The following is a 15,757-nucleotide window of genomic DNA, read 5'->3' as shown; positions in this document are numbered from 1 at the left end:
CAATTACTGGACACACAGCTTCCAAAAAGCCTGTGCTGAACAACAGCTGCTGCTCTTCCTCTGTACTCACTGCAGCAGCTGGTGAAGGGGAGAAAGAGCAGAGAAAGGACCCACTCCAGTTGAGTGCTATGATGACCTCCAGAAACAAAACAAGGCCAGACAAGGCCACACTGGTGTCCAAATAGGGAAAAAAAAAAAAAAAGATTTTCAGGTGGGAAAGTCCCTAAGCAGCAGTCCAAACCACGGCTATCACTTGCCATACAGAGACTCTTTTAACAATGACATGACCAAATCATAATGCTGGGCTTAGTCCTGAAAATGCTGTGAAGTGCCAGCTAGCCTTGTCCCAGGAAAGAGGGAAGTGAGGTTTGTTTCAATGCAGCGGTAAATACTCCCCCAAGAAGAAAACGCTAGAGAAGCGCTGCAAGTTCAAACAGGACAGCAGCCCAGATCTCCAAGGTGATAAGGGCCCAACTGCTAAGAGACAGAAATACTGACCATCCATTTCTACCAGCAGCTGGTTTAAGGTCTGCTCCTCCTCAGCATTGGCAAAACCAGATATATTGGTTGAGCGCTTCTTGCCCACGGCATCAATTTCATCAATGTACACGATGCAGGGTGCACGAGCCTGGGCTTCTCTGAAGAGGCTCCGAACTCGGGCAGCTCCAAGACCTGTAGGGGAAGGGAAGAAGAAATGAGCTTCACAGCCACAGCTGTAGAGGATTGCTGGCCCCCAGTCAGACATCTGACCCAGGCAAACCCTCAGTGTGTGACAGTCCCTCTCTCAACACTCCAGACACAAAAAATTAGTCACAGAACTCATCTCTTTAGTCCTTAAACACTGCTTGTCCTGGAGCGCGCTGGCTTTTAACTGAGCTCCCAAAGCTGCAGGGACTCTTCAGAGCTGCTGTAAGAGGAGCTCTGCTCCCAGCTCCAGACATGAGTTCCTGTTCCTTCCACAGGTTAGGAGCAAAAATACTCAGTGCATTTCCACACACAGACCCTCGTTGGGTCTCAAGAGATCTAGGAAGGAAGGAAGAAGACTGAAATCCCTGGGCACAGAGAGGCCATACTTCCTCCCATCAGCAGGGAGCAGCAGAAAATCCATCAGCATTCTCAATATAAGGAAGGAAGCCTCAGTGAATGGCTTTAATAAGTAAAGGCAAGTCAGAGATAATGCTTTCAGGTGAAGAACCATGGTTTCCCGTTGTCAGAAAGAAGCAACTAGTTATTCAAAGAAAATGTTTTAGGTGCCACATTATTATCTACCCATTATTGCTGAAAACCTTTTATACTTCCAGCAGAAATATCCAACTTACCCTTCCCATGCAAAGCAACGCTAAAACTCTGCCCTTTGTGAGGGGCCCAGCCAACATTCCCCAAGTAACCTCCACTCCCTTCCTCCCACCACGCTTACCTCCTATCACCTCCACGAATTCAGAGCCTGCCATGGCCAGGAACGGTACTTGTGCTTCTGTAGCCACCGCCTTTGCCAGCAACGTCTTCCCACAGCCCGGCGGCCCAAGCAATAAGGCACCCTTGGGCACTTTAGCTCCAAGCTGAAGGTAGCGATCAGGACTCTGTAAGAGCAGCACAGCTGCGTCAGATCCACAGCCAACATGAGGCATCTGCACAAGAACACGGTCTCCCAGAGCTTCTCGACACTGTTCTCATCCCGAGCAACCCCGAGCTCCTAATGGGAGCAGCTACATCTGCAGCCTGTTACAGAACTGGAAATAGACATTGAGTCATGGTGATCACAGCACAAAAGTTTTCAGCTTATTTAAACAGAGGCTGCTCAGTATCATGCAGGATGAAGAGAACAGACCCTCCTCCCCAGGTTAATTCTAACCCAGAAGATGGGCGGCAAGCACTTGTTGTGATCTACTCTTAAATACCTTTAAGTAGTCCACAAATTCTTTGACTTCCATTTTCGCCTCATGCATTCCTGCTACATCCTTGAAACCAATCCCTTTTCCGGATTTTCCGTCCACGATGGTGAAACGAGCCATCTTCAGCTGGTTCTGGGGAAGGCAACACAAATACTGAAGATGTGCTCTAGCTCTGGACAAGGCAACAGCCTGGAAAGGCGGTTTGCTACACAGCACAGGTACAGCCATCCCCAACAATGAACATTACAATGCCCACCAGCACATTGTTGTTTTACTAACTTCTGCTTTGGATATACTTCACAGCCAGACTGCAGGACTGCTGACTCGAGCTTTATTTACCCACATTTTGTTGGGAAGAGAAAGTAAACCTGCAAGAATGCTCCCAGCCCAGCTCAAGTCCCTGTAGATCAGGCAGGGGCATTTATTAAAATTGTACAGAATGCCCAAAACCTTACTTGGGATCTTCTCCCTGATTTTTAAATTCACCGATCCTTAATACACTCGGGATAGGTGTAGCTTTAAGGAACATGGATGGATGGTAAATATTAATGGTAAATAAATTACCAATATTGCCTTGTAAACGTATGCAAACATACACTTTGGACCACTGACCAATGCTGCCACCAGCTTCTACTACAACACAACCCGGGGACAGAATATAGCCTCTCAAATTTAACAGGCACCACATTTCAGCCTTCTGGTGTGTGTTAAGCCACCGTGACAGTCAAAACAAGGATTTAGTTAAATGTCCTACTTGTAACTGCTCATTATGTTCCTCTGAAAACAGCTACTCGGGATTTTTTTTTTTTTTTTGAGAAGAACGTTTATAGCTTCTCATGCCTTAGAAGCAGCAGTTTATCCAAACAAAGAGTTAAACATGCTGGGCCTAGCTGTCCCCACTCATGCAAGGGCAGAAACCAGTCCTCAAGGCCCTCATTACTTAACACTTCTTTAAACTACTCTTTTCTCCCAGGCAGCTGCACCCCTTTGTATAAAGAGAATCCTGAAGCCAGAAGAACTACAGAGGAGAGCGAGTGGGAAACCTAACAAGGGACTGAATTCACCACTGTTTTCATCCCCGGATCCCTGAGGTCAGTACCAGTGCACCCAGAGCTGATTTCTACCGAGTTTCATCAGCTGATCCAGGCAAGGGTGGAGGATAGCAGGAGATTTAACTGATGTTGCAAGTGAGGCATGTGGCGTGAGGGGAACAGGCCAACACGTAATGAAATCCAGAATCTGAACATATTTTATAAATTGAGAATTCATTTTGCAGAAAGCAGCAATTCCTACTCCTGGCTGTATGGGAGGCATATTGGCAGGACCCAGAGAAAAACACCATCTGCAGCTGCAACTCATTAACAAGCTTTGAAAATAGCAGAGCAAACTGGACTGCAAATTCACTGAGCTCAGCCCTTCCTGCCATTGGGGGAAAGAAAGGGCCTCAGCTAAGGCCAGTTACTGTACAAACGAGTCAGATGATCAGGACAGGAAAAGATGCAAGATGTGTCAAGACTGCGGAGTCCTTGGCATCAGTTAATTCTCAATCTGTGTTGACTTTGCTGGGGAAAGGGGAGGAGATTAGGCCAGCAGAAGGCAACACTACTCACAGGCTGCAAAGCAACGTAAAGATCCAGGATACTTACAAAAGCATTGAATCCTCCTGCCCTGCCTGCAACCCTTATAAGACGGAAGATGCTCCACAACATGGACACAGCCACAAGTGTCACTATCAGGGAAATGACATCACTGAAAGGACAAAAGCAGAACAGGTAAAAAATTGAAGCGTTCAGCCACAACTTAGTAAATATTACTCAACATCGCTATTTTCAGTGTTTTAAAGGTCCTGACATTTCGGCTAGAAGTGCGGCCATGAGCATCCATGACTAAGAAAATGGCACCTTAAAATTCTGTATACGAAAACAAAACCTCACCAATTACATAACCTAAGAAGTTAAACAGAGGACACTGGCACATACTGCTCACAGCTGTGGAAGAAATTCCACTTCACCATTCCCTGCAGAGGCATTCCTACTTATAAAACAGATAGACCTTCGGGCAGTCAGACCACATCCCGCATCCAGAGCGGAAGGCGGTGGCACTGGCGGTCCTTCCCACGGGAGCTCACCGCAGAAGACCTGTGTCCAGCGATGCCAGGAAGATTCCAGCTCCCCCAAACCTGGCAGAAATCCCAGTGCAAGTCTCCCTTTAAGAGGCTGCTTGGCTGCCCCTGCTCAAGTCTCTCGGAGGTCCTTCACAAGGAGGTCCTGCAGCAACCACCACAGCGAATTTTCTTTGCAGTAGCTCTTGGGTTAGAGGGGAGACACGGAGCAGAGCTGACAGGGCAGGTCTAACGCAGTTACAAGACAAGCGTGCTGAGGACAAAATACCCTGTGAGCTCTGAACACGGGATACTTTTAATAAGAGGAAGAACGATCAGACTATCAGATGGCAGGCTGGGACTTGAGGTATCCTAACTAAGCTCCTTGTTCTGCTCCACATGCCCTGCTCGACCCTGTGAAATGATCTTGCCTCCCCGCACTTCTGTTTCATATCTTTAAACTAGGAGCATGCGTTCCACCTCTCAGGAACGGATGATTTACTGAAGCAATGGGAGCAGCATGTGCTGTATACCTAGCGGCATTTGTCTCCTCTGAGCGAGGGCTCCTAGGCAACACTGGAAACTGAAAATCACCTACAGTTTGGCAACTGTGCAAACGGAGGATTAATTCTGAAACACATCAAGTGCCCGTACCTGATAGCAAACTGAATGCAAGCTCTAAGTGCTCTGCATCTCACAGGCTCAAACTCCAGACTCTAACGTCTCCTGAGAGAGACTTCCAACCCTGTAGCATCTCTTTAAAAAAAAACACAATATTTTCAGAAATAGGGGAAGCAGCCTGTGCTGCTAACTGACCAACTGTTCAGTGTACTCTTACCATTACACAAACTTTGACAAAAATCAGCAAGTTATGAAGATTTAATACTGCGTGATCAATTTAAGAAGTTTATCTTCATAGAAATCACGCATTCAAAGTGTAAAAAATGTCATTCAGAGGACAAGCAACTAGACAAAACTCTGCAAGGGTATTTTCTCATATATGAACATGACATTTATTTCACATTTTAGTAAGGCATCCGGGAAAGATACCGTGCTTCAAACCCCACTTTCTTGGCAGACAGGACTACTGTGCTGCATCTCCATCTCTAGGACTCTAGAACAAAATATTAGTTGAGAGCTCTCCGAAGGCCAGTCTCTCTGCAAACTTACAGAGAGCATCTTTCTACATCAGCACAGCCGTCAGTGATGGAGGTGGCCTTGTTCAATAGCCCAGTGAGCCAGCTTCACAGGTCTCTTTTGTATTCTGCGCCCCATAAATCCTACCTTGCAAAAATAAGCTGCCCGTCTGAACAGAAGGGCAAATAAACCGCGTGAGCGGCAAATGACCGCAAAACATCATACGAAAGCACAGAACAAAGGCTAGCCAGTGCTCTGTAATCTTTTGTCAGATTTTTACTTCTTGCTCATTGCAGTTTATTTCAAAATTAAAACCTTTAAGCACGGACTTTTTAATTATTATTTTTAAAAGCAAAGGATCCCAAGATCCTTTCAGGTAACAGAAAGGGGCTGCAAATTTAATAGAAGCACTCCTCCCTCAGTGAGATTTTCTATCTTAGCATCAAAGCTGCTCTGCTCAGTATGTGGCTCACAGCTGGAGCGAGCACCAGCACGGGCTGTCCTCTGATCTACAACTGCTGGAGAAACAGGCCAAAATTAGGTGTTTATTTTTACAGACTGAACCACCACCACAGGCCTTCCTTGAAGCATTCTAACGGGGGACGGCTTACTGCACCGCCGACATTCTCCACAAACCAGGGTGTAACATCACACGAGTTGAGTCAGGATTTCTATCTCACATTGCACTCGAATAATGGATTATGAGGACGAAAAGTGCTCAGCTGCACAAGGACATGCAGCAACTGACAGACTTTGCTCAGACCTGCTGACACTGACCCCAAATATTTTGGTCCACTACGTGCTGCAGTTCCAGACATCTCGAGACCCTCATTTCTGAGTCACTAAGGCACATCTACAGCGTTTTTCAAAGACTGCTTAAGTACTCCAAAACAGGGACCACTTTTTTTGTTCTGCATTTACGTAACATGTAGTTGGAAGGAACTTTGCTCTTCAAGTGAAGGATGTTGTTGCCAACATAAGATCAACAGTAAGCACGAGTTTATATCATACTTTCCATAAAAGCCAGGGTGTTTGTAGGAAACAGGGATTCTCTCTCTCTCATCAATATTCAACTCGTCCTCTGCAGCTCTCAGCTTCTCTTCAAATTTGTCAATGTTTGCCACCCGCATTGTGTACAACAGGGTAACGTTCTGGGGACATGCAATCAAAAGCAGCAAAAAGAAATTGTAAGTGTGGTATAAAGACAACAACGAGCAGAAGAGGTGCACGAAACGGAGAAGTCAGATAAAAGTTAGCATTGTTACGTCCTTTGTTGGCTACACCAACGAACTCATGAGCAGGTAACTGACACTGGGCCTCCAAATCAAGTCGGCAGCACCTCACGGCTTTCTGGCACCTTATGAAAGCATTAAAGCCAAGAACTAAATCTCAGCTCTCTAGAAACAAGGAGATGCAATGATTTTGTAGGCAGACTGGAGGATGAAGTTAGTATTATAAACCTAATTGTAATGATAGCTTGGGTCCAGTCAAAGTTTTACAATGCATCTGGAAAACTACATCACTGGGCAGGAGGCCTTCTGGATATTGTTTCTGTATCTCTCTCAGAAATTAATTTCATCCAGCAGTTTGCAAAATGGATCATAAATCGATGAACTAAGTGGGATGTACCCAAGAACAATATTTTAATCGCTCAGGCTAGTTTGTAACGATTCTTGGTGGCAACTCTTGGAAATAAAGCAAGCATGTGATCAAACTTTGCTTTTTTTTCCCCATCTTGGAAAATTTAAGAAGGAAGTCTGATGGAGTTTGACAGAGCAACTGAACCTAAAATCCAAACAGGAGACAATTTTTAGAACTGGATCTAGAATTAAGAGTTTACAATCATCTTCTAGACACCTTCTGACATTTTAGACTGAGCTGGGAAGAAAGAACTATTGAATTTCCCAGCTTTTTAAACGTTCGTAATGTTTCCTTCCAGGTCACTATTAATTATTCTTACAGTTTAAAATAAAAATCTTAGTGTCCAGGTTGGTATGAGTAATAGAAGCCCCCTGAACTACAAACAACAGAAAGTAAAATTAATGAAAAGCAAATTTACCAGCTAGAGTTTTACTGAACATATAATTCATTAATCCAATTCTTTCCAACAGTATAATCTAAGATCATCTACTCCAACCAGAGAAAGCCACTCACAACTTGTCCATGCGGAGTTCCTCCCGGGTGCAGATAAATTTCTACAATATCACTTTCTGGAACCACTTCGATTCTTTGGACCTCCCCCTTTGACAGCATCTCATTGATGAAATAATTCCAGGAAATGTTGGTCCCTTCTCTGTTCTCGCTGACCGTGAATCGAAACATCAGCACTATTAAAGTTATGATGAGGAGTGCCCGCAAGCGTTCAAGGTGCATCTGATTTTCCCTTTTCCTCCGTTTCTCTTCCTCTTAAAAAAGAAAAAGATCAGAGAAAAAAAGACGTGAGCATGTAACTGCACAGCCTTCTGACTAACAGAAGGGACACCTAAATGACAAAGACTGACACAAGGGTACCTTTAACGCTTTTACTGCGTGGTTCTCTGGAGGCACTACACTCAGTGGCAGGACCTAACTCGCTCTGCACAGGCCGTTTTCTAGCTTGGCTCACAAAGGTAACAGGAGGCTGCGTGACTTGCCCAAGGTTACACAAGGGAGTCGGTTTTCTGGGTTACATTTCACTTCCAGGCCTTCCTGGCTTCTAGGCTGTCAAGCCACAGGGCCTCAGCTGTGCATACGGAACAGCACCAGGGCAAAAGCCTGGTTACGAAAGCACGAGCAGTCACACGTAAACTTAGTGGTTGCCTGGAAGGAGACACATTTTGCATCCTGACAGCCAGCAATCATCTGCTTGCATCACACTGCTGCTTTTCCAATCGAGGCTGTTTTACCACATCTATATCCAGCTGTTCCCCAAAGCCCCAAAAGCCACGCAGGGAGGCACTGCATACACACGTTACAAAGATAATGGAGGACTGCCTCTTTCATTTTAAGTGTTGCTTCGGTAAGAGGAGGAACTAAAGCATCAGCGAGCCAAAGAAAGTCCCTTACTTCCAGAATTTGTCATGCACGAAGCCAACCTCTAACATTTTGAAAAGCTCTGATGAGCGTCCCGTGTTTCGGGGCAGTCCGACTGCGCTCCAGGAGACTTCAGATGGTCATAGCCCACTGCCCCCATTGTGGTGACACCAAGTATCATTCTGCTCAGAAATGAAGGACTCATTTGCCTGGCCTAATATGGATGGATAAAATAATAAAGCCACCAGACCTTTGTTGCTAAAAAATCACTCAAGTATGACTACAGCCCAATTCTAATCAACACGCTTCTACGCTGCCTAGTCCTCAGGCTGTTACTAACATATCCACTGAAAAAAATATTAGGAGTGAGTAAAACCAGTCTTAGTTTCACTGTTAAATCATGTAGCGCAGTGCTGAGGGATAATTGCTTCCTGGTGAACTCCTGATCTGCTGGCGCTCTGCACCACGAGACCAACGACAGCTCTACTGCCTAAGAGAGAATCGGCACTTGCAGCAAATCGAACGCCGCACAGGAAGAGTGGTACGCAGCTTACTTCTGAATCAAAATATACTGCAAATCAATCTCACTGTTCATTGCACGTTTTCTCCCCTGCTGCGTAACCACCTTCATGTTTGAACAGGCTTGATAACGTGTCCACGTTAAGGATCTGTATCAGCATTACACACTAGATGTGCTTTCCCCCACCTTTACTGTACCGGTGACATACTGAAGTGGTGACACGAGAAAAAGGGACGGCTGGTTTGCAGTATTTGCCACCAAATCTTTTCTTTCAGGCTCCCAACATTTTCTGTGCTGCACAGGCAAATTCTGAATTCTGTGGTAGCACAGCTCAATGTCAACTGCCAGCAAGCATTGGAGTTGTTAAGATGACAACAAATATCTTCCTCTTTCCAGTTATATGTGGAACTTCTCAATATATAATTTACTGCTCGTTCTTGATATACAATTTAACATCAACAGCAACATGGCATACATAAATACTATTCTACATCTAGAAATAAATTAATTCTGTGCCACTGGACTGCTAGTGCATCTGCCTGCTGCAGCCCAGATTAGATTTATTTGCGAATTCATAACAAGTGTTCTGACACCAGCATTTATCACTAGCCACCAATTAGACCCTTATACACACTGCAACAAAACCGAGGGACAAACATATGACCCAGTCAGATGCTAAAAAAAGTACTCTGTCCTTCAGATACACAGCATCATTTTTCACTCGTTTCCTCGCTCTGCTCCACATTTAACAGGAAAGGCTTGTTCCTAAATAGAAACAATGCGGCGTTTCAGATAAGGTCGCAATTCCAAAACACGGTGACAAGCTCAGACGCTGCGTCCAGCCCATCCACTTTGTTCTTTGATGCCATCTCCTCACTTCTGCGTTATCTGCTAGATCCAGCCTCATTAGAACAAAGCGATCCGTCATAAAACTGCAGGCTAACATCCAGCAGTTTTATTAAAAAAATTAAAATGTAGTATTGTAGAGGCCTTAGCCTGGGCATTATCCCTAACTACCGAGCAAGTTCCGAATAAGTTTATAGCAAAAAGGAACGACTAGAAAAAGGAGTTCTGACTTAAAGAAAGCATCCAGCTCCTGCCATGCAAGTTCCTTCTTGGAGATCTGAGTCAACTATTGCTAAACACTTCTTTGTGTCAAATTTCAGACAAAGTCAGCGTGCATGTAGTATGTTGTAAAGCACGCATTCACTGAGGACGTTATCACAAAAAAGGATCACTACAGGGTAAAAGCTAGCCATTAGATATCTTGAGACAAAGAGTGTCTGGGATACAAGACTTGTCTCAGATCTTTAACCTACAGCTGAATAATTTCAGAAATTTCTAGAAAGCTAGAAGACAACACAAAGGCTTCTTCTACCCTGCATTTAATTAAGGACAAAATTAATCTAATCCTAAGTTTATGTAAAATATGACCGTCTTTACAGTACAACATTCATATTGCACCATAAGCTACCCCACAACAGTCAGTAAATGAGAACCAGTAACTGGATGTGACACTTGCGAGCAACAGCTGTGGGAATACTTCCAGCTCTTTAGTCTCCAAAAGCCTCCATGAAGCAATGATTTGCCATTAACCCCAAATCTGAACTCTCTGATTAAAATCTTGCAAGGGCTGCACTGACAGTTTGAAGAGTTCTTTTTAATAATTACTGCAGAGATGAGTATTCCCCTGGAGACATGGGGTAGCATTCCACCTCCCAAAGTCAAGCTAGCCATTAATCACCGGAGAAAAGAGGCCGCAGAACACAGCATGTTACTGTTTACTAATTTTAACAGCTACAATACCTCAAGGCGCTGTGCTCACAATCACCCTGTGTGGTCTCGCAAACCACAAGCACCCCAGCCTCTGAGCTCCGGCTTCCTCTACGAGGACTCGGCGATACCTGCGCTCGCATCCAGATCAGAGGCACCAAGGTAAAAGTTTATAACGTAATCTACAAAAGCAGTGTGATGTTAACTGCCTTCCAGCTCGCAGTGCAAAGGTCTGGAGCCCTCCATCTCCAGGAGGCTCAGCCCTCACTCAGAAGTCCAGAAAGCAGCAGACATCCACGTAAAGCCTCTCGAACCATCACCAGCCCCTGCAAGCATCAACGAGTGCCATAAAATGAATAAAACGCTTAGGTCTTTGGTACGCTTCTGAAAGTGTCGTTGACAAGACAGAAGAATGAGGCCTTCATCCGGACCGCTTCTGACTCCTTTCTTAAAAAAATCCCCAGGCCAGTAGATGCAAGACATGCCCTCAGCTGTGGGATTTCACAGCTCAAAATCTGCAACACAGAGCCTGAAAACACGCCTAATCCAGATCCTAGAAACTCTGCACACACTTCAGTTCTTGGGAGACTGGAGGGAAAGAAATGTATTCACGAATGAGCAAAGAATTTTCCTTACAGAAGTGGAAAGGAAGAATCAAATTACGCTTTTGAAACGGAATGCAGCTGTTGTCAATTTACAAATAGCAAACTGTTGCTGACAATACCAAGACTTGGAGGGACACCCACAAATCAGCTCGAATTTGAAAAATCTCTGATGAAAACCTACTGGTAGAAGATACAAGGATCAAAACTCTGGCCTGTCAGAAGTTACGCAAGGTTTTTGTCTCGTACACAACAGATGTTCTCCTTCATGTCCCTGCTCCTTTTTAGCACCCTGGAATTCCTCTCTCCCCTTCCCCCAACAAGCTTAAGGTACAGAGCGGACGCTGACCTCTCAGCAGTACCCACACAGTATCTAGGAAGACCAAGTTAATGAAAAGAAAATTTCTGAGCAAGTGCCCTTACTAACACAGCTAAGAACTCTTTAAGAATCTATTTTTATACCTGAGCTCTGTAAACCACTAGAAGCAGACACGTTCATAAAGAAGGTGAACGAAATAAGAAATAAACCGATTCCAGCTTCAGTTTGTATTAACGTTTAGTTCTTAATGAAGCCGAAGTGCTCTACACCAAAACCTCCAAACCAAAACTCAGTAAATACCGTTCCCCTTTGTAAAGTGGCAAAATTAAAGCAAAAAACAATTATTTGCACAGGATGCAAAGCAGCACATAAAGAGAATCAGTTTCATGGCCTGTCTTAAGCTTTATTCTACCATCAGCTAAGACAAAATCCCCCCCTTCCAACTCGTTCATAGCCACAGGCTCGTACAGTTGGTACGTTACGGGAACAAGTTTACAGCACCCAGAGAGATGAGCATTAAGGCTGATCTTCCACACTCTCCACCCGTGTCCCTCACACACACACAGAAGATTCACGCCATTAAATACGTTTTGGCATGTACATACCCTCATCCTCCTTTGGAGATTTCTTCTTGAATCCTCCATTCTTATGGTTACTCCCTCGAGAGCTTGAAGTACTAAAATAGTAAGTGCTACCTGCAGGCAAGCAGAATCAAGCAGTTACTACCAAAGACCTCAGGTGGCAGTGAGGGAGGTGGACCAAGGATGGCAGAAATCCACGTGAGCTCCCAACGCACATAAACCTCGGTTCCACACCCACCCAAGTGCACAGCTTCGTTTGTGTGCCACCGAAATGAGACAGCCTCACAAGAGGGAGTACTGGGAGGGACAGACTCCTTCGGTTTCCTTATATAATATATACTCCTCAACAATCCAATCAAAATATGAGTTTGTTCAGACAGTGTTTTAATATGGCAAAAAAAATCATTTGGAGAAATTCCTTCAGTACTGAAGCATTTACACGTTCCCCAAGGCATAACCAAAGTTAACACTGGTGGGGTCAGTGAAGAACAGCCTCACGCTAGAGCTGTAAACGCATGCTAGAGGAAATCATCTGCTGAAGTTCAATGCAGGTTTCTCAGTACACACTGTTAGGATACTCTCATAAAAGCCAAGGAAGGATGGCTACAAACAGTAAAACCCACGGCAGCTGCTACAAAACAATTAAGTGAAGGCTTTTTGCCAGGAAAATGCAAAAATTTCAGAAGCAAGGCAATTGACTTAAGAACTGTAGCTTCTATTTCTCATGGTCTGGAAAAAGAAGCAAGCCCAGGAGCTGGGCTGCTTGTCAACTGCTATTTCTACTAGAGGATTCACAGCCATTTGAAAGATCATGCATATCTTTTTTCTTTCATTTTTATTTTTAAAAAGGGGGCAAACCAAAACAAATGACCCCCTCTACCCCCCCCAAAAAAAACCAAACTCTTCAAGGTAAAGCAGCTCGAGCTCACCAGGCCCACAGCGGTCGCAATAGCAGGGACCGCTTTCGTTCAAATCTCAAAAGCATCAGCAAAGCTGCCTTCCCAATTTGAAGAGGAAAGTGAGAAGAATAATTGCCTTTGTTTTACAGCTTTGTACTTTTGCTCTAAGAATTCAGATAACACCTTATAACATCCACTTTTAACCTGCTCCAATGCAAGGCTTTTAGCAAGGTTACATGATATGATTTCTAAGGTGAATGACATTTTCTTCTTAGGCTTTGCTAATGAGGCACAGGAAGATTCTCTAGTTTGAAGTCTGCTGTTTTTAAATTAGCTTTTAGGTCTAATGACTCAAGTGCTCACTTAATCACACCGAGCTCCTTGTGGAAAAATGCCACTGTTCATCTCTGCCACCAAAAACCTAGAACCCCGGCAAATGGCACTCTGCTCCCAAAGCCAAGAACAGGACAGCTTTGTTTCAGGAATTAAAAGTAAGGAAAAGTCAACATTCTTACTAAATAAGACCTTTTTTCCCCTCCAAGTTTCTCATTTGAGTTGCTCTTTGGGACTCACCTAAGAGATTCCAAAGCCTGACAGGGTCTCGAATTATTTGTTGTTTCAGTAGTACTCCACTGAGGCCTTGAGATGTGGGGGAAAGTGTTTGTGACAGAAGGCTCTGAAGAGAAAGACAAAGGAGAAAAAAAAGACAACTATCGTTAAAGTTCTGCGACTGCTTATCGTTTCTGTATCCCATGAGGCAGAAATTCCAAAACATCAAAATATTGTGGCTAAGTTGCAGGACGAGCAGTTGTAAACCCCAAATATTATTCCTGATTGTGCTGCGAACTTGCCATGTGACTTTGAAGACGTTGTTTATAACCCAGTTTAAAGTAAGCACACGTATAAATAGAAACATATATTCAAAACACTTGGAATTTTTATCTTTTTCCTCGCTCTACCGCTGCTCCTCACTCTAAAGATATGCTAGAAATCAACTCCTAGAATGCAAACATACCCTCCCCCAGGAGGGAATCTGAACAACTACTACTCTGTAACCCTGCTGTAAGGGTAACACAGCTGTTTTCCCCATGGTCATTCAGCAGCAATCCCACAGTTTATATCCACATTTAAGGGCAATTTCTTAGCATCTGAGAATTGACACGAAGTAATACCCTCACTGAACGCACCCTTCCCTTCCTCAGACGGGACTCCCTGTCTCGCTGCCCCTCTCATGCACAGGGGCAAGTTTCTGTGCAGCAAGCTGGACAGGAGCACTGACCTGCCTGAAATCCCTCTTTTTCCCATCTGGTAGTCAGCAGCACAACTGTTTGTGTCTGCCTGAGAGGGTAACCTCCTGGGATCAGTATTTTTTGGAACAGAACAGCTCGGGCTACTTTAAATTGATGACAGAGCTGTGGTAGTAGAAAAACCTTGGCACGATTCTCAGAGAGCAGTCTCAGAATTGTTCTTCCTTTGCCTACTTGGACTGCCCGCACTTGTTCGCTGCGCTGACGCAGAAAACAGAGTCAAATCATGTCGCAGGCCTGCTTCAGAGAAGATCCGTGACTTCTGTATGCATTAAGGGCGTGTGTTTGAGAGCAAAACAATACCAGGAGCACAGCAAGGCAGGGGAAAAAACGCATTTATGGCGCACAGCCGCAGGGGGGGGTGCTGTACGGACCCACAACCGTTTGGGGTTTGGGCTGGAAGGGGCCCTGGAGGCCACCCGGGTGCCGCGGAGGGGGGACCCGTCCCGCCGGTACCGGGACCGGTGCAGGGACCGGCACACCGTGGGGGGGAGGAAAGGAGCCTCGGCGGTGACAGCCCAGGCGCCCTCAGCCCGTGCCGGCCCTCCTGGACGCTCCCAACGCTTCACCCGTGGCACGGCACCTTCGGGCCGCTCCGACCGAGCCCCCCCCGGCCCCGCCGCCCCCCGTTACCTGCAGGCCCCGGGGCTGCGGGCGAGGCCGTGCCCAAGCCGGGGCTGGCGGCGGGGCGGGCCGCGGCCATGCGCAGCGCCCCCGGAGCAGCAGCAGCCGCAGCAGCGCCATGACCCGGCCCCGGCCCGCTCCGCCGGGGGCCCGCCAGGGAACGAGCGCCGCGGGGCCGCCGAAGGGAGCGCCGAGCCACCGGGAGGAGGCCTCAGCGCGGCCGGAAGCGCCCGGTGAAGGCCGGGCGGCCATCTTGGAGGCGGGCGGGCAGCCGCGGGGCTGCCATGCCGCAAGATGGCGGCGCCGCCTTGGCTCCGCCCTCGTCATGGCGCGGCGTGAGGCGAGGGGGCGGCGGGGCCCGGACGGGTACCGCGGCCACGGGGAGCCCGGCACGGCCCGGCCCGGTGGGGCGGAGGGGAACGGGGCTGTGCCCGGCCTTGGCAGGCGCTGCTGAGGGAGAACGGCCCTGCTGGAGCTCACGGTACGGTCTGAGGGGAGCGGGGGGTGGCGGCCGCGCCTGAGGCACCGCCAGGTATCGTCGGAACTGGGACGAGCACAGACGTATTTACCGTTGGAATATACATAAATATTCAGTGTGTATTTACAGCTACACGCCATTTATCAGGCGGGTTAGCTGGCTCTCTTTTCTGAGGAAAAGCCCCCACAGTGCGTTTGGCAGCTCCCAGCTCCGTAAACCGTGTTTGGCAGTGCAGGCGTGCAGTCCTGACGGCGGTGCAAAAATCCGCTCACGCGTTACACCGAAATCAAGGTTGTGAGTGGTGTTACAGCCTCCGTGTACAGATATCACAAAGGTCATCGCATTTTAAGTCCCTGATCCCGAATCTTGTGTAATCTCTTCCGTTTCGCCCTAGTTGTACCCGGCAGAGCTGGTAGGCCTGATGTCCTCCACCGAATGTTTCTCTGGGGCAGGAAAGCATTTCAGAGCACAACCTGAACAATTTGTCTCTTCATGGTTCCAATGACTCCACC

At 46.5% G+C, this 15,757-nt stretch overlaps 1 protein-coding gene across 1 annotated transcript in view; it reads right to left on the bottom strand.

Moving 5' to 3' along the window:
• SPG7 (SPG7 matrix AAA peptidase subunit, paraplegin) overlaps nucleotides 1-15,072 on the bottom strand; it is a 31,903-nt gene extending 16,831 nt beyond the window's left edge. Inside the window, exons 1-9 of the mRNA XM_083851776.1 lie at nucleotides 14,777-15,072; nucleotides 13,410-13,512; nucleotides 11,962-12,051; nucleotides 7,285-7,535; nucleotides 6,142-6,281; nucleotides 3,539-3,641; nucleotides 1,899-2,024; nucleotides 1,418-1,580; nucleotides 499-672 (exon numbers count right to left, since the gene is read on the bottom strand). Of these exons, the coding sequence (XP_083707902.1) occupies nucleotides 499-672; nucleotides 1,418-1,580; nucleotides 1,899-2,024; nucleotides 3,539-3,641; nucleotides 6,142-6,281; nucleotides 7,285-7,535; nucleotides 11,962-12,051; nucleotides 13,410-13,512; nucleotides 14,777-15,019 (1,393 nt within the window). The 5' untranslated portion in view covers nucleotides 15,020-15,072. The remainder of the gene's footprint in view (nucleotides 1-498; nucleotides 673-1,417; nucleotides 1,581-1,898; nucleotides 2,025-3,538; nucleotides 3,642-6,141; nucleotides 6,282-7,284; nucleotides 7,536-11,961; nucleotides 12,052-13,409; nucleotides 13,513-14,776) is intronic.
• Nucleotides 15,073-15,757: the final 685 nt, after the last annotated feature.

Source organism: Anser anser (assembly GCF_964211835.1).
Source record: "Anser anser genome assembly, chromosome: 11".
NCBI classification, from domain to species: domain Eukaryota; kingdom Metazoa; phylum Chordata; class Aves; order Anseriformes; family Anatidae; genus Anser; species Anser anser.
The sequence above is the reverse complement of the archived record's forward strand: the minus strand, read 5'-3'. Positions and strand labels throughout refer to the sequence as shown.